At 38.1% G+C, this 19,062-nt stretch overlaps 1 protein-coding gene across 2 annotated transcripts in view; it reads left to right on the forward strand.

The window, feature by feature from the left end:
• LOC118210270 (homeobox protein PKNOX2-like) overlaps positions 1 to 8,757 on the forward strand; it is a 57,449-nt gene extending 48,692 nt beyond the window's left edge. For both annotated transcript variants that reach the window (XM_035386300.1, XM_035386301.1), the window contains exons 7-12: positions 799 to 934; positions 1,868 to 1,965; positions 4,666 to 4,785; positions 5,227 to 5,303; positions 6,343 to 6,521; positions 7,563 to 8,757. In XM_035386300.1, coding sequence (XP_035242191.1) covers positions 799 to 934; positions 1,868 to 1,965; positions 4,666 to 4,785; positions 5,227 to 5,303; positions 6,343 to 6,521; positions 7,563 to 7,762 — 810 coding nt within the window. In that variant the 3' untranslated portion in view covers positions 7,763 to 8,757. The remainder of the gene's footprint in view (positions 1 to 798; positions 935 to 1,867; positions 1,966 to 4,665; positions 4,786 to 5,226; positions 5,304 to 6,342; positions 6,522 to 7,562) is intronic.
• The last annotated feature ends 10,305 nt before the right edge of the window (positions 8,758 to 19,062 follow it).

Consider the following 19,062-nt stretch of genomic DNA (forward strand, 5'->3'; position numbering starts at 1 on the left):
CTTTGCTTTAAGGACCTCGTCTTTAGATTACATGGGAATATTTGTTATGATTTAATAAATTCCTTAATTTTAATCTGGTTTTAAAATTTGATTTGATAACGTTTGATCCAAACAGTTTGCTCTGCCTATCAACGGTGATTTAATTAATAATTGATATCTTTGATAATAATTACCAAATTAAATCAAATAAATAGATTTGACATGTTTTAACGGTTGATGCACTTGTGTTCGGTATTCAGAGATGTCAAACGAGGGTGTTAACAGTTAAAACTGCTTGGTTTGGAAAATTAAACATATTTTAATGAATCCTCACCTTGCTGAGTTCATGCTTAATGCTGAGCTTCAAAACGAACACCTCTTGTAACGGTCCAGTGAGAGTGAACGTACCCTAAAGTGACCTTATTCTAAGCAGCTATTTCCTTTAATCCAAAACAAAATGGAAGGGAGGGCACCCTGGAAGTTATCTAAAGACAAAAATATGTCACCTCAATTTTAAGAAAGATTTTGATTTCTTAAGCTGTGTCAATGCGAGTATTGAGAGGTGAAGTGCTTTTTGTCTTTGGATAACCCCTTGAATGTTGCACACTCTTTGGATGATGAGAAATAGCAGCTTGCCATTTCTTTTGGCAGACAAAACATCCAGCAGACTGTGTGTGAAGTGCACCTACATCCCTATTTAGCCATCCATATTGCATTCATATCTTTGTTTAGTGAAGTACCTTAATGAAGTCCCGTACATAAAAGCCTACATTTTACACCTATCTTGATTCGGTTTGTTTTTCTCTTTATCCCTCAAAGGACATGCTGCAAACCTCATCTGCTTCCATGACGACAGTCTCCAGTTCCATCAACCCCTCAGGCATTGTGGTACCCACCAGTCCCTTACAACAAGGGAGCGTTGCCATGACCACCATAAACTCACAAGTAGTATCAGGTGAGTTGGCCTTCAGAATGAGTATCTGATGGGCAGTTGCTAAAGGTGGACACCTTGTCTCTCTCTCACGGCAAGCATGTCCTGTTTTGAGGACTCCTTGTATAGAGAAAAAGCTTAGTGATGCATGAACTTACAATAGGAATGTAAATAAAAAAATACATCAAAAATGTTTTCATAATCATCCTTCTGTTAAGCATTTTTAAAATTTGCATTAGGCTTAGAACATGAGAACACGCAAAGAATATTACAATTCTGATTCTGCAGCATGTTGATACAGTAGAGTCAATCCACCAGCTGTTTCTTATTTAAACAGCCAATGATCTTTTTGTTTTGCCATGATAAACTTAGTTTCTTGAGATCATGATTTAGCTATTAAGTTGTATATTATTTACATAAGCTTACTTCTAACATTTTAGGTGGTACACAGCTAGCACACACTATTGCAGCATGGTACTGAAAGAGCGCAAAAATAGAAAATTCTGAACAGTTACATTTTTAAATGTGGCCATAGTACAGGTCCTGTAAGAAATGGTTATGATGCCACTTGAGTTTTAAACCCTGATGTGAGTGTAATCATTTCATAAATATCCAGCAAAACACAACATTAATGGAGTATTAATGATTAATTTATGAGTAATTTAATGACTCATCTGCTACAATATGAACAGCTGAAGCTGGGGATTTTGATTTTATACAACACTACAGCTACAAAGATACCGATTGAGAAGCCTTATAAAAATCGTTAATGTTATTTAATAGCATGCTAGATTTATTTCAGCATGCACTGTTGTTTTCAGGTGAGCCGGATTAATTTGCTACTCTGTAAAGCGTCTTTGTGACACTTCTCTGTAAAAAGCATCATACACATAAATTTGAATTGAATTGAATAATTTTCTTATGATACTACCCTTCTACCGACTGTCTTTCATCCAGGTGGGACATTATATCAGCCTGTTGCCATGGTGACATCACACGGGCAGGTTTTGACCCAGGCGTTACCCCAGGGAACCATCCAGATCCAAAATGCACAGGTGAGGGTTTGAGCCCTGCCCCAAATACACAGCGCAAACCTTTCTCTTCCGAAGAATAAATCTGCCGTGAACCAGGAAGAAAAAGTACATATTGCCTTTGACTCTATGATGTTGCTGCACTTGTGCCAGAGAAACATTTTCTGCAGTGAAAGAGAAATTATGATTGTAAGGTCCTACCTGGCCTAACATGCGTAATTCACTTCAGTATATGACTGGTTAAACACCTAAAATCACTTTTACTAATAGGGAAAAATGTACATAGCTGTAATGCAATTTAATATATTAATGTGCAATATATAAATGATGTCAAATGTTATCTGCTTATAGTAGTCTATAATTGTGACTTCTGGCAATCAGATTTGCTATACTGCAGGACTGAAGGGGAAGAGTAGTGCTCAGTATACCAGGATATTCAATGGTGAAGCCAAAAAGAAAATAGAAAAAACCTTGCCTAGGGATTATTAAAAGTAATTCAGCAGAATATAATGTAGGGGGTATAATACAGCATAATATATGTCTTTGACAGGTTTTAAAACAGACTATGAATTTTGCAAGCAAATTTGACACATTCGCTCTTGGGTTTGTAATTCAGGGCTGGGATTTACTGTAAATTGTTGACCCCTCCCCCAATTTGGACATCAGTAACAAGGGGTTTGAAAAATAAAAAATAAAAACAACAATTACAGAAAACATCAATTATTGCCTGAATATTCATTTGTACAAAACAGTATATACTAAACACATCGATTATTTAATTGCCTAAGTAATAAAAAAAAAACAACTTGTGTTCAAACGGAGATCCCAGAGATGTCGGATAAATCTGATATTTCACATGTATACCTGAGAAATGAGAAAGCCAGGGTATAAAGATAAGGTGGGGGGAGCACAAAGTCTTTGTTAAGGATTTGACCATATGAGCCTGTGTTTGACAGTCAGCCATGGCTTTCTTGGATATCTTGGCATCCCACCAAGCAGTTCCACCGCATGCATCCTAGAAAAAAAAGCTACTGTACATCCCGAACAACTGCTTGGAAATGACATTCTCCCACTGCTTTGCTAATTCATTTATCCTGGTTCTGGAACCCATGTTCTTAGAGTTGGGGGTAGGGAAGGAGAGTTTTCCATGTGACACATGCCTGTAATGGCAACCAGCTCTGTTTTACTGGTACTTAGCAGTAAAATACATTTCAATGTCATCAGCCAGCCTGTACTTTCTGAACTTTTAAAATGTATTTCTTTAATTTATTTAGCCTATCTACCCTTTATTTGGTCATTTGTTTGTATTTACTTGTTGTACTTTCATAACACTATTCATTGATGGGTTGCATTCAATAAAAAAATTGTACTTTACTTAGACTCACAATAAAATGTAAATATTTGAGTTATTTTGAAATTATTTAAATTAACTAACCAAACTGTGTAAAGAAAGTCAAAGTCAAGCACAAACATTGATTGGACGTAGACCTAAAAACCTTCTAGATATTGTATCAGTGGACTGTATGTATATTTTTTATACACATATTCAGTTTCATCATCAAAGATTTTTGTCAGGCCCCATCTTTGATGTAAATTTTCCATTTTGCCAATGCTCAAATAAATGAAATTCATCTTGGAGAATTACAATAATGTGCTGTCTCTTTCTTGATTTGATTGCAAATTTGTTTGTTCTGCACTTAACCACAATTTAATGGATGTGCATGCGATTATAATCTTTTTAAACATTTTTGACTTAATGGAAGAGATTCTATCAATGGAACTAACTGTTGGATTTATCTCGTTTTGATTATTTTGTTCCTGCCAGATGAGTAGTAATTGTGATTTGTGAATGATCTCATTGACTAGCAATGATTAGCACCTAAAGCTTGTTAATACTTGGTAATCTTGGTAAAATACGGCACACAAAACTATCCTATTTATAAATTTTTGGTGACAGTGTTAGATAGGGTGAAGACTCGAGTTGCAGTGTATCGCAGATGGTTTTGAAAAGACCTTAAATACGTCCTCCTTGGCCTGTTTAATTGGTGCTGTTGAAGCGTTTCCCACTGAGATAATTCACATCAGTGTTGCGCTCATAATGGCTTTGACTCTCTCATCCAAATTGTGCTCCTTCTGAAGGCATGTGACTGTGACTGACTCCTTTGAAACCTACCAGGCTGCTATTCACTGCTCAGTTAACTTTAAAGTTTGGGTTGTATGTTAAATCCCCCCCGCCGAACCTTCTTGCAAGTACTTGGCTTACACTCAATGACAAGAGGAGTTTTGTAACAATGGAGAATTGTCCTACTGTGTTCAGAACACCAGCTTGAAAAAATGTGCACTCAACACATTCAAAGTGTGTGGATGACAATACAGCAACGGAGAACAATCCAGCATGCATTCTGAGTAACACTCAGGGAAGACTTGCTGTGAAGGATAAAGCAGGTGATTTAAATGTTAGAGCACTTCCACCATGAAAACAATTTACGGGAAATAAATAGAACTTAAATGTCAAATCAGTTCATTCAAAAGACTGAAAATATTTTGCATGGTTTTGAAAAATTTGCATATGGATATTTTGTATGTGGTTCTTGTGTGGGTGGATTGAGGCAGGAGTTGTTAGGGTGTGGTTGTTGTTGCCTGATTGATCCCCCTTCTTTCTGTAGTGACGGGAGGTCTCTGTTTCTATGGTAACGCACAACTCCCCCATATTCTTCCCCCAAGGTAAACCTGGACCTCGCCGCCCTCCTGGAAGGGGACGATAAGAAGTCAAAGAACAAGCGGGGGGTGCTTCCGAAGCAGGCCACCAACATTATGCGCTCCTGGCTTTTCCAGCACCTCATGGTGAGCAGTGGGCTGGATGCAGGGGTTACATTGCAGGCATTTAGCAGATGCTCTTATCCAGAGCGACTTACAATGCACTTACTATACAATGCAAATTCAATGTATTATATACTGAAGCAAAGCAGGTTAACTACCATGCTCAAGGTACTTGTAGTGTAAAGAGTCAGTGTCCAGGCCGAATCGAACCTGTGACCTTGTGGTTACAAGACCAGCTCCTTGCCCATTATACTACACTGCTTCCCCAAAACTGTATGTGCACTATTTAGACTCCTGGACAGACCATTATGGAATAGCTTTCATTGTGAAGACTATGAAGGAGATAAATAAACTGTTTTATTACTATTTGGTGTCTTTGTTGGATTCATGTGAGGTACTGAATTAGATTCCAGTTGCCAGAGGAATTGAGATTTGAATTGAGTAGTTCTCCTCTTTCATCCTTAGCATCCATACCCTACAGAGGATGAGAAGAGACAGATAGCAGGACAAACAAACCTGACCTTACTACAAGTCAACAACTGGTGAGAATCCTTTATAAATGGTAAAATTATGATGACAAGAAATAGTGTGGCTCTCCTTCTGGCTTTGAATTACTGTTCCCCTTTGATTGACATTTTCTTTTATTGCTATTTTGCACTTGTCAAAGATATTTGTCTGTCCTCAGAAGAGTTAGTGCTTATAGTAAAAACACTTCCTCGAGTTTCATCCTCTCACAGAACTATATCGTGGACTTTTACAGCCTTCCATAATGCAGCAGTTCCTGAAACTGTTCTGTCTTTCACAGTAATCTGGCGCCCTCTAGAGGTGTTGTAAAATTGTCATAATTCTTCACACCAGTGGGTTCTCAACTTTGTTCCTGGAGCCCCCCGTGTATGCTGGTTTCCATATATTTCAACCACAATTGCAATCCCATAATTTTAACAAGGTGTTAATTTTTCTCAATTACAGTGCATGAAAAAGTATTTGCCCCTTCCTAATTTCCTATATTACTGAATGTGTCACACAATGGTTTCAAATTGTCAAAATGTAATATTGGACAAAGGGATAACCTACCAATTTGTCTGAATTAAAGCAGTTCTGCAAAGAAGAGTAGGCTAAAAGTCCTCCACAGTGATGTGAAAGACTAATATCAAATTATAGGTAGTGTTTGGCTGCAGTTTAAAGATTAAAGTTAAAGATTCGGAAAGCCATTCAATGTGACAGATATGCAATAACAGGGGAAATCACTTTCGCAATGCATTATATGCGCTTTCCATGTTTAGACAAATTATATAATGCCTTAAGCTCCATTATGTCAGAATTAGCTGTGCATGCTATCAAGAAAAGACAGAACATGAGAACAACTGCTTTAGACAAATTCTGTCTTTTATTTTATTTAGTCTCAGGTGTTAGCATCTCTGTAATCGTAGATCAACACACAGACTAAAATATGCAATATCACATCTAAATAGATGTAGAAACTGATAAAGTGACATGTAATATTTAAAAGTGATGTGAGGATGTATGACCAGTGTTGTAGAGCACCCACAATGCACTGCTTTCCCGTCTCCCTCTGGGCAGGTTCATTAATGCCCGCAGGCGGATCCTGCAGCCCATGCTGGACGCCAGTAACCCCGAGCCCGCGCCCAAGGCCAAGAAGATGAAGTCCCAGCACCGGCCCACCCAGCGCTTCTGGCCTGACTCCATCATGTCAGGCATCGCCCAGAAGCATGGCCCAAACTCCGCCAACAACTCTGACGGTCAGTCTCCTCCTCGTTCACTTCCTTGTTACGTTGCTGACACCAGCGAGACCCAGAATCAGACAGGAAATCAGGAAATGTCACCTGAACTGTGCCATCTGAACAAACACAGCAGGTTTTGTCTCCTGTGGAATTCAGTTGCACTCCTTGATGCCATCCCAGTTCCTTACCCTGTCTCCAGTTGCTCGGTGCTTTCTCATTGGGGGCTAGAGAAACTGGTCAAACGTTACAGCAGTAGTAACAAGAAAATCATAAGATTACATCAGCTTGAGTGGGGTCATCGTGGTAAAATGCAGAATGACGCAATGTACAAAATGAACAAATCGATAGTATCTCATATTCTCAAAGCAGAAATTTGACTTATATAAATGATGTCATAAGGAACAGCATCATTATAAAAGATTCCCAATACTGTAGCTTGTTTGACATCACACCAGTAGTGAATGTGTTCACACAGGATAGGTGGAACATTACTGTGGACCATGCAATGGGTTTGTACAAGTTTATGGCAAAGCTGTGAAAGTAATTTTGATTAAGTGGCAAAGTAGACAATGGAGTCCCAAAGTTTCCATGTCACACTACCTCTTCACAACATGAACCACACATACAGTGACAGTATTCTGCTCTGGTCTTTAGACCATTCATTTTCTGAGTGATATGGAAAGCATATTTGATATTTCAGTCCAACTGCTTATTTTATAAAGGTGCAAATAGCCTTATTCTGAACCACCTCTGCGTACTCCACTGTAAGGTCAGATACAAGGCATTGATCAGTCTAAGTGCTTTGCATCTATGTAAAGACTGTCCCTTTATAATTTAGCGTGCTAACCAGAACAATAGCACAATCAATTGAATTGACTGAGAACACTAGTGATGGGAAAGAGCTACATTTCAGATGCATCAAAATTGGAGGGAAAAAAATGGAAACATAAAATTCAGCAGAATTGTTTAATTACCATGGTAATTGAAAACTAAAATGACTGCGTAATTTCGTTTGAACTGTGCATCTGATTGGCCGACATGCATCCCCCTGTCCCACAGGATCCATGGCTGGGGACGGCCTCCAGCCTCTCTCGTCAGATTCCGCCACCCTGGCCATGCAGCAGGCCATGCTGGGGGGAGCGGACGACTCGCTGGACGGGACGGAAGAGGAGGAGGAAGACGAGGAAGAGGATGAGGACGAGGAAGAGGAGATGGAGGAAGAGGGAGAGGAAGGGGGCGGCCGCACAGAGCTGGTGTGAGAGACATGGGCCTGGATCACGGAGAAGGCTTGTAGTGGTGATAAGGGGGATAAGGAGGATGAGAAGATGGCAGAACGCAAGCACAGTCAAGGTCAATGGACACGCAGCATGGTGAAGCTGTAAGAAGCTGACAAGACGTGTCACCCAGACAGCCCCCATTCCACTGAGACAAATCATGTATTGGTAAAAAAAAAAGAAGAAGAAAAAAAAAAAAAGAAGTTGACTTACCCAAGCACAAAAACACTGTTTTATAGCTAATAGGATCTCATCTGGGAAATGTTCATGCATTGATTGCTTGTCTCGCATTTTTTAGATTTGCTAAACAACTGAAATACTCCTGTACTTTATGCTGAGTTCTCAATCAACAGATTAATTATAGTTTATTGAAATCATGTATAACTTCTCAGGTTATTTGTCTTTATTTGAAAGTGATGTGCTGAAACCACAGTTCCACAAAGCAATGTTTCCATACCCACGATTTACAGTAGCTCAACCTTAATATCAAAGGAGAAAAAGTGAAAGGAGACAGAAAAATGTATGTAAATGTAAACAAGAAATGCTAAACACTTGCAAATGTTTGGAGGATAGCTAGTATGTTCAATCTATTTTATAGATTTATTTTTACAGGATTTATTTTATTTTTTTGGTTGGTTGGTTGAAAATGTTTTTTTTTTTTTTTTTTAATGCATCACTTTCAAAACCACAATACTGACAAACCTAATGAACTGTAAATGGTTCCAACTTGAAAAAGTAGAGATCGAAAAGGGATTGGCTGAGCGGGGATTGGTTTAGCTCATGTCTCATGGTGTCATAACGAAGGCCGTCAACAGTTCTTAGTTCTCAAAGTAAACCTAATGCCCTCAGTCAGCTGCAAAAAAAAAAAAAAAAAGGAAAATGCACAATGAACAGTGTGCGATTGGCAGATCCCTTCAGGACTGATAAGTGGACCGAGTGAATTTTTTGTAAGGAAAAATTATCTTTCAGTGGAACCTCCAGTTGGACAATGAACACACTTCACACCATTTTACCAGAAGGATTTACAAACTGTGAAGGAAAGCTTCTGCCATTTATTTTTTTTTTGCCAACAAAATCTGATTTTTTTCTTTCACTAGAAAGAAAGAAGCCAGTTCTTGAATGTTTACTATAATTATTTGTTGTGATGTCGATTGTCCTTTTATTCCCCAACTCACTTCACAATTGTGTCCATCCAAAGCAGGTCATGAATAGGGAAAGTCCATTTTTATTTTATTTGTACACATTGTCATAATCTATTGTGTTTCAATAGAATGTTTTTAATTATAAAAAGATGAAAGAATGAAGAAATGTGTGTGTCATTCAAAAAAAAAAAAAACACCTTTCAAAGCAAGACCTCGAAACATAAATATGCAATACTTACAGCAAATACACAGGGGATTTACAACAGCAGTACCTCTATATTTAATGGATAAGTCAGACTGCATCATGTGACCTGCAGGGATTTAAAGTTGCATTTCAATTGTTATCCTCCAAGGGTCCCCATTGGCACTCCAATGCGACAGTCAAGTGGCTAATTGTACACTTCAGTTTCTAATTGAGATATTTATAACATTAATTAGTTGATCTAATATGGGCAGAGTTCGGAAGGAGAGTGAACATTTAAATGCTATGAAAAGCATGTATTTGAGCCAGTGGTCCTGGAGAGCTACAAGGTCTGCTGGCTTTCGTTGTAGCTCAGAACTTCAGCAGCATAGCGATTGATCAGTTAAAGCAGTTGATTGCACTGTTAACTCAGGTCACCGAGTCTGACTCAGTCGCTGATCTTAAGGAAAAAACAAACGCCAGCAGACACTGTAGCTCCCCAGAACCAGGATTGAGTATCACTGCAGTAAAAAAGAAAAATGCATCCATACGAAGCAAGGGGTGCGCAGTCTCATGTGAAAAGGCCCAGTGTGGTTGCAGGTTGTTGTTTTGGCTCAGCACGTAAACACCTGATTCTACTTTGTCCTGACTGAAGACCATGATTAGTTAATTAAGTTTTTTATTTAACATTTTTGTATAAGTTAAATGTTATATAACTGCTCTTATTTTTAATGGAGCCTTATCCCACTGCTTCTCACAAAACCTATCATGTATTTCTGTTTTTGATAGAATAAGAGATTTGCATTCCTTTATAAAACGTTAAGTTTATTTGCCATGAGAACAACAGCATTACATAGCTCAGATATGCATGTAAAATATGAAGTAAAATTCTGATTGGGAAACCCTGGTTGCTGATGCACAGGACTTAAAATTTATGTGCTTCAACAGATCCCGTCGAAAGATCTGTGCAATCTCATCCTGTTTGTTTTCAGGGCGGGATATTTGGCTTGCTTTCCTTCTTCAATGCAATAGAACAGAATCAAAGATAATTACTTTTATTTACTGGCTAGCCATGCAAGGTGAGGGGTTTGTTGCCCTAATTTAAATCCGAGAAACACATTTATACAAACATACATGTGGGAACAAAAATAATCTGTAAAAATAAAAACATAATAGGTGTCTTCAAGAACAACCATCCCAGACTCCTGGTCTTTTAAGGGCACTCAATAAACCAAGACTAAGACAAATGGTAAAGGACTGCACTGTAGCAGTACCAGCAACTCACACCAATGAAGAGAACCAGCTATGGGGCAGGCAGCTCAGAATATAATCAAGAATGATAAGTCACATCCCTCACACAGCAGGTGCAGACAGGTGTTATACAGAAAAGTTGTACATGATGTGAAACCCAAGGACTGTAGAGACACTTGACAATCTCAATACATTTTTTGAAAATACCTACATATAAAAAATCTAAATATTTAAAAATTAATTACTTTATTTAAAAGTCCAGACTCTTTCCAGCTTCCAGAACAGGACTGAAAAAAAAAAATGGATTAAAAACTAATAATCAGATTCCCATTGCATAATAAACAGTCTTAGAACAGGGATCTCAAAATTTAGTCCCCCAAGGGCTGCAAGTGTCTGGAAACAAATTGTGAACACTTTCACCCAGTGGTTTTCACTCGTAGTATCTTTAGCAATGAAAAACCGTTGAATACAAAACTAACAACTAAACCCTAAACCACTGTAAGAGGTTAATTTAGGAAGGAATGAAAACTAGCAACTGTACTGCAGCACTTCAGAATGGGTTGAGACTTCAAGCTGAACAGTAGTTGCATATACTGGGCAGTTTTAGAGAGCAACAAGTCATTAGGACTCCAGTCATTCTCTGTTGTTTTTTTCATGAGGTATTGCCGCTGTGTGTTTGGGGCAAAATCACTTCTAAAGGATGCAAACTGACTGAATACTGTTCTGTACTTGTAGTGGTTTCAGAATGTGTGTTCTGTAACCACTGACTCACATTTAAGGAGCTCAGATGGACTGATGCTATAGTTGGCTCATTAATGAATGTTATTCTGGTTTAAGGACCATTGTGTCAGTATTAAAGTACAATGGTGTGAATTGCATGAATTGTCCCAAGAAGTAAGTAAAAGTATAGTCGGTGGGGACAGTGAAGATTAGTTGTACCCGTGAGTTCTGGAATGGGTCAAGGGACATGGTCAGGAAGTGCTGTCTGTAATGCCAGCCATGTGGGACTTGCAAGAGCCTGAACCTGGAATGACATGACAAAAATCCTGTGGGCTATGTGGAATTATTGTATATGGAATTATTACCCTTTATCTGTAGCAAGACTTGGTTCCTGCAAGTGTAAAGGAGGACAATAGCCTACCATCTAATGACTGAAACAGAACTACATCTCCCAGCTACTTCATTTTCACAAAGTGAGTGTATGCAGGCACGTTGCTGCAAAGCGAGAACTGTTCCGTGTCAGGAAAGCATGGTAAAATAAATGTAAATTCACCATTGAAAGGATTCACTGTCTGGAAAAACAATTTAAAAAGTATTGTATCATGCACTCTAGGGAACCAGGCAGTGCATTTAAGAAGTGGAGGAAAAATGACATTACTAAACAGACCTCTAAAACCATCCTCATTATATTCAGTGGTATCAGTTATGTGGTGTATTAGCATTTCTCTGTAGGGGCATGGTGCACTTTTCTCCAGTTACTACAGTTTCAGCTGGGGAACTTCCTTTCTCCTTCATTGTGGCAAACAAGCTTAGGCACAATTTGCAGGCCTGTAAACATTTTTGCATCCCAGTGCTCCTGTAAACCAGACTGAAATCCCAGCATAAATTAAAACTTGAATATTAATGTTATTACTAAAAAAAAGTTGTTTGAGTCAATATATTTTTGCCTCATTTAATTTTGTTGATGTGTATAAGCAAACCATAAAAGCTTTCAGGTTTATTTCAACAGTTTTCCCACTACACATCAACATCCTGCAAACAGTTACTTTGTTTGCCACAAGAAGGTAGTGTTGCTTTGGAAATAGAAGCCCTGGTAAGAAATGCATCTATTCACCACAGCCAGGTCTGTCCAGATAACCATGAAATTTACAGGACGAGCAAATGTACTTGTACCTTAGTTTGTGCCTTTTCAATTTGACTATTGTTATATAGTATTTATATAACAATAGTCAGTGGTGTATTTCAGAGGTGTAGGCAATGTATTCTATACAATTTGTATTTGACACTTTCTAGTAATTTCTGTTGAACAGCAGCATCTATTACTAGGATTTACGGCTGAGTAAGTTTTAAAAAGTAGATGTAGATTTGGTGGTAAACAATTTTCAGGTTTCAATTATCCCTAGTCACACACTGCTGGTAGAATTTCAGTGGTTATGGTCATTGTCCAAGGCAAAGTAATGCTTGAAAAAGTTTGACAAATCTTTCATATTGATTATGTCATCAGCTTAACATAAAAGAGGTACAGGGCAGTCCATAGTCTCAATGATTGTTGTGCACAGAATAGAAAGTCCTTCAAACTGGAAACTAGTGTTGCTTGTAAGCAGACCAATCTCCACTTTGTTTTTTAATTATTTTGCAAAGCATATTCACCTTTTATCCAGCTTTTCTTATTTATCAAGCACAGTCGAAGCACAGAAAAACTATAAAAGAGGGGGAAAAAACCCTGCTAGATTTTATATAACTGAATCTAAAGGAGGCCATTTTTGTGCTTATATTCTGTCAGCCCATAAACTGTTGTTTCAAATGAATTCTTGGTACCCATAATAAAAATAGAGGCATTTGGAATGTATTGCAATTGCTCATGAACTCAGCTGTACCTTAGGATGCATTACCACCGGATGGAACAAAGAGAACATGATACTATTCCCAAACTCCCGAGCTAGGTAGAATAGCCTGAGGCTCAGGTTGGCTATAACAGTTCCACGTCAGGACTGCATATTGCCTCCTGAATAGTATGCGGTCTACACCACTTGTCATTGATGTACCAGCCGAGCACCCCTCCTCTGCTTTTCCCTGCCAGTTCCCTTCTGTCAGAGTGGATATTCTCTCATGAAAAACACATTTTCAATGTACAAAAATACCAAGTTACTCACACATACAAATCACTGTTTGTAAGTCATTCATTTAAACTTCAAAAAATTTAGGAAACATTGGGTAACTATGCTTCGGAATACAGCTTCTTTAATTTCGGTGAGGCAAGATAGCCTATATTGTTTGTAGTACAGTAACTTGGCGTCATTTTGATATAAATACTTTTAATGGCAGGCCTAGATTTTGCTGGTTTGAAAAAATTACTTATAGATAGTGCAAATGTTTCATGTTTGAATCCTGGGTAGGACGTAGTGCCCTTGAGCTAAATACGTAACCTGCAATGCTTCGGTATATGTGCAGCTGTATAAATGGATGCAATGTAAACGCTAAATTGCTCTGGATTAGAGCATATGCCAAATTTCTGTGATGTAAATGTAATAAATTCCACTTGAACAGTTCTCATTGTTTCAATTAGGTTACCTTTAGTAGATGAAAAACTCATTCATTGTGATTTACTGTATAACTATGCTTAAACATTACTTTTATCTCTTGTTACATCATTACCTGATGTCACAAAGATTTCTCATTTGTTAATAAAGCTCAGAAAGAGCAACACCTATTTTTCTCAGTTCAATATTTTCTTGTTATACATGTAATGGTTTTTTTTATTTAAAAAAAAAAGATTTAAATGGCTAAGAAATACATATAAATAGAATGTGTAAGTGAGAGAAACCCTGTGGAGCTTATAATTGCTCCTCATCATTGAGGAAGATTCCCAGCATGAATGAAATGTATGTATGTTTCAATTAGATAGCATTGCAGAAGGACAAAATGCATATGTATTGCATGTGTACAGCTGTTACAACAATGAGAATAGACTTGAATTTTGTTTCAACAATGCAAACAATCAGAAGCAGAATTCTATGGGTTTGAGTGCAGCATAGTAAGAGTAAGGAACTTGGCTTGTAACCGAAAGGTCATAGGGTAGGACTCTACCATTGTACCCTTGAGCAAGCTACTTAACCTGCGTTGCTTCAGTGTGCATCCAGCTGTATAAAATAGATGCAATGTGTTAAAAAAAAAAAAAATAATAAAAATGGTGTAAGTCGCTCTGGATAAAAGCTTCTGCTAAATGCCTGTAATGTAATGTGTGGCACACCCTTATGTATGGCCATGGGGGCCCCCTGAGAACCCAAACATCGACACTAACTTAGGGCCTAACAAAACAAAAACAACAAAAACATTGTTTAATGAATGTTCACAAGTAACATTGTGTTTTTACATTAAAAATAAATACATATATTTTTACATCACAATTGACATTGAAATATATCATAACTTTAAAATGGACACACTTTTCCTTCACGCTGTTCTAAGTGTGACACACCATTCCCTGAGATGACCAAAACACTTAGGTTACATGTTATTTCTGAGTTCCAGGGCTGAAATGCTGTTTAAATTTTCTAGCAATTAGCCAGTCCAGCATTATACCAGTCTAACACTGACGTGTTAAGGGGCTATGCTGCAATTTGTTCAAAATAATTTTCTCATAGTTTTGGCACATTTTCATCATGACTATGAAGTTTATTAAAAGCATGCTATTTATATATATCCTTCGTCGTATTAGTCATATGTCAATAATTGGTGTTATTGCCAGTATACATCTAGCTACGTCTAGCCCACGGTTTCTTGAAGAACATTGCATGATGAACATTGTATTGTTACTGTACTGTAGCAGTAAAAAAGGGAGCTGGTAGTTATCTGCTGGTAGCCTAATTCCACTGATATATTTTATTATTATGAGACAGAGTAGTCACCTATTGGCATATAATCATAATCTAGACATTCTTACTTGTGATCCCTCTCTCTAGCCACCAAGTGGCAGCATGCCTGTTATTAAGATATGTCCTTTGGATTTTCGGGTTCAGCTTGTGCAAAGTGGGGTGGGGCTGGGGGGGGGGGGGGGGTGGAGGTGTGCTCTCATCATGCCTCACACCAATATGTATGACAGGCTAGTTTCACCCATGGATGCAATGGCTTCTGGGAACGATTTCTTAAAACAGACAATGAAGTGCAAGTTTTTGCAAGATGTTTTAAAGTGTTCAATATGAGAGGACCCTGGTATTTTATAGAAAACTGATGCATGCTCAGGTGGTACTTCCCTCTGGAAGTGATCAGAACTTCTCGAGGAACTGAAGCTGTTGGAGCATCAGTCCCAGGAAATGAATAATCTCCTGTTTTAAAGTAGCCCGTGAAACTGGTGTCCCATCCTGCTAATTAGATTAGAAATTAGAGCTTAACACGCCCAGTATGTGATCCACACCGAATGTGTTATGTAGTTCATTTCTCACCATACCGGGTGCTGAAAAAGGACTTTTATAAAAGTATATGAGGCAAAAAAAGACTGAAGTAATAGATCAGTTCATCAATCTGTTTCATTATCATGGTGCAAAAAAAAAAAAGAAGAAAAAAAAAACTTCCATCACAGCAAATAATGCTCTGCAATGATTTCAGGAACTTCATCTTGAGCTTTAACAAAAAAATAAAAAATAATAAAATAATGCTTCTTTATTCTGCCCCACATGCACACATCACAATGACATCAGCTGCACGTCATGACTACCATACGCAGCTGTTTGTTAAACACACCAGGCTGGAGATCAAACAGTGTTGTGGTGGGTGCTTATCTTTGCGAGAGTGTATGCTGTTCAGAGTTTTCTCAGGATACTGTTTTAGACCGAGATTCACTGCTTGGCCTCAGGCAACAACAGCCATGCTGTGAGATCCTCTCTGATCTAGCAGTCCAATGGAAAAGAAAGGAAGTGTAGTGAGCATTTAGGCTACTGCAATGATTGACAAAGTGTTGGGCATTCCTCACAGTTGAAACACCTGTATAGTACAACGTCCCTCCTTGTTTTCTCATGTTTTTTTTTTGTTTCATGAAGTATAATCTCAGACATGTGAACTTCAGACCGGACAACTGAACACCTATGAAAGGAGAGATAATATAAACACTTACAGGCATGCCTTCTAATGATTACTGATGGAAAAATTCAAGCATTAAACAAAAGTCATACTTCCTACAGTGCTACAATCCTTGAAGCACTATCAACATAAGACACATGGACATGTGTTGCCACTATTGTTAAGTAACATTATTTGGGTGAGTAAAGGTTGAAAAAAAAGAGAACTAAATCAAACAGTTCACATAAAATGGCAAGGCTTTTTAGGGTTTATGAAAATGATATGTAAAGCCATTGCAAAGCTATTGTCGGGGGAAAGAAATCTAATAATCTTCAGCACATTGTCATTTAACACCAAGGGGATCAAACACTGGTTTTAGATGTCACAGGACAGCATTGCTTAAAACAAAAATCCTTTATTTAACCAGGGAAGGTCCATCAAGAACATGTTTCTCTTTTTGAAGGATGCCCTGGGAGAAAAGCCAAAGAGAACAGTGGCAAGTGGGGAGTTAGAGAGAGACAACGGGTAAAGTCCCAGGAGCACTTGGTTGGGTTAAGGGCCTTGCTCAAGGGCCCAACAGCAGAGTTCTTTTTGTAGGGACCTAACTTCATCTCTCCAGATACAAGGCAGGATCCCTATATGCCCACCCTCTATTCCCACCAGGGGCTTGAATCAACAACTCCACAGTGGCCAGCCGAACATCTTACTACTACATCCGTCATCTCACTTAATAAAAAAGTAGAAAATGTGTGTGTAAATATATATATTCAACACATTAAACTTTCCCTAAATGTTCTGTAAGTTTCTTTTTGAGCGATATGCATAATTCAGCAAAAATGTTCATATGATAATGTACTATATGCCCTAAAAGGATTCTCTTCCATGTGCAAGTTAATAAATTGCAGCACTCAAATCCCTGATAACTATTATAAGTCATTAATTCCAGCCATGGGGGAGGAATTTAATAGATTTTTCTGATGATCAATTACCCCATGTAATAGGTTATTGTTTAAGGGTTCATTCTAAAACTGCAGGACATTAATCTTAATCAATAACCCATCAGCATGACCTCCAGAAATTACCAGAGCTTTTGTTACTTGAATAAGTTCATTTTTATTTTTTTCTGGCTTTATGACTTTGGCAGAGCAAAGGTAGACCTGTTAATATTGAGATTTATGGAGCACTAATTAATATCATAGCTCTGACAGACATGCCAACTATTATTCATTGTCGGATAAATGCTGTAATGAGAAGGGTCTTTGGCTTTCGGTGGAGTGGGAAGAACGTTCATTTTATACAGCATTGCACAGAGAGACTTGTAAAAAGCATATTGTAAGTTATTGGCTGTGATTGCAAGAAAGTAAATGTCATAAAATCACTAGTTGCATTTGGTAGCATAAAGAGGCTAGTCATGAAAAGCAACACGGATGCCTTGTCATAAAAATTGACACAATTAGTGTTGTTAATCACAAAGCTGATATTCATGATACAACTCATAGACAAATCTAATAACCGAGTAACGCTATTTAGCAGTCACGACACGCACAATCTGAACAGCTGCATGAAGTCTCATGCAGGGCCATGCCCAAAGGCGGCTTAGAAGTGCCTGGTTTACACACTAGTGTTGGGTATGAACCTGTGTAAGGCAGTCAAGCAAGATCAAAAGAAGCAAGCGGAGTTCAAAAACTACTTTTGCGTTGCGTAATGTTTTTTGTTTTATTACACAGACACACACCCACACACACACACACACATACTCACTGTGAGCCTAAAGATGCATTTGCTTTCTACAAGTGGTCAGAGGCACTCTCAGATCATTTCCAATATTGTCTTTAGTTAACCCTTGGATGCATAGGGTCATCAGTACCCTTTTAATTAATAATAATTTAATAAGCTTGGTAGCTTAGCCTGAAGTGTCAAGCTGGCCTTTACGGAGCTGACACACTAGGAAACTTAGTATAACAGTGGCATTGCATAAACATACATTTACATACATGTACTCTGTATGTTGACAATCTTTATAGTGCCTAACCTTATCTGCTCTGTTTTTTATTCTTCGTTTCTCTTTCCATGGGGCTCCTGCCCCTACCTCGCCCCAAGTTAAAAGACCACTCCAGACTGTTTCCACAACCTGAGTCCATGGGATCACTCCAGCCCTGACCCTAGCCCCATGGTCACTATTGCTGTTGGCTATCACCTCAACTGTGACCTGCTTAACCCATTTTATTTGTTGTGATAGATCCCTTACAGCATTTCTGCTACATTCCATTCTACTGCTACTTCATACCAGGCTGGCCAGTGGAGGATCTCGATATTTCTTTCCATTTTCACGACTGTTTGAGGGAGTTCTTTTTTTTTTTTTTTTTTTTTTTTTACCTCATGTGCTTGCTATTTGGGGGTTCAGGCCTGGTGTTGGCTCTGTTTACTCTTTTTGCTCTCATTCCTTGCTAATCTGTAAAGCGTCTTTGTTACAGTTCTCTGTAAAAAGTGCCTTACAAATAAAACTGAATTGAATTAATGCATAGGCAGATCAAATATGACCCGGACTATTGAAATTATGTTTCCTAAGAGGATATGCATGTACTTAATTATGAATGAGTTGGCATTAGGTTAGCACAAATATGTGCAATCCAAATCCCTTTAGGCTTTCATTACATAGAAAATTATAACTCATATTTATTTATTTTAATTTTTGGAAGCCATTCCAACACTGGAGGAAAAAAACACACAAAACAATACATCGACATACTATTAAAAGTAGATGAGTTTGAAATATCAATAACTGAGTCAACTATCTCTCTCTCTCATACACACACACGTACACACACACACAATGTATCTCTCTGCATCTTTCTTTTCTCTGTGTGTTTCTCTTGTTCTTCAGCATGGTTTAATTAACAGGCAGGTACTGTACCTTGTTATCAGAAACTACTTTT

Source organism: Anguilla anguilla, chromosome 12 (assembly GCF_013347855.1).
Source record: "Anguilla anguilla isolate fAngAng1 chromosome 12, fAngAng1.pri, whole genome shotgun sequence".
Lineage (NCBI taxonomy): Eukaryota > Metazoa > Chordata > Actinopteri > Anguilliformes > Anguillidae > Anguilla > Anguilla anguilla.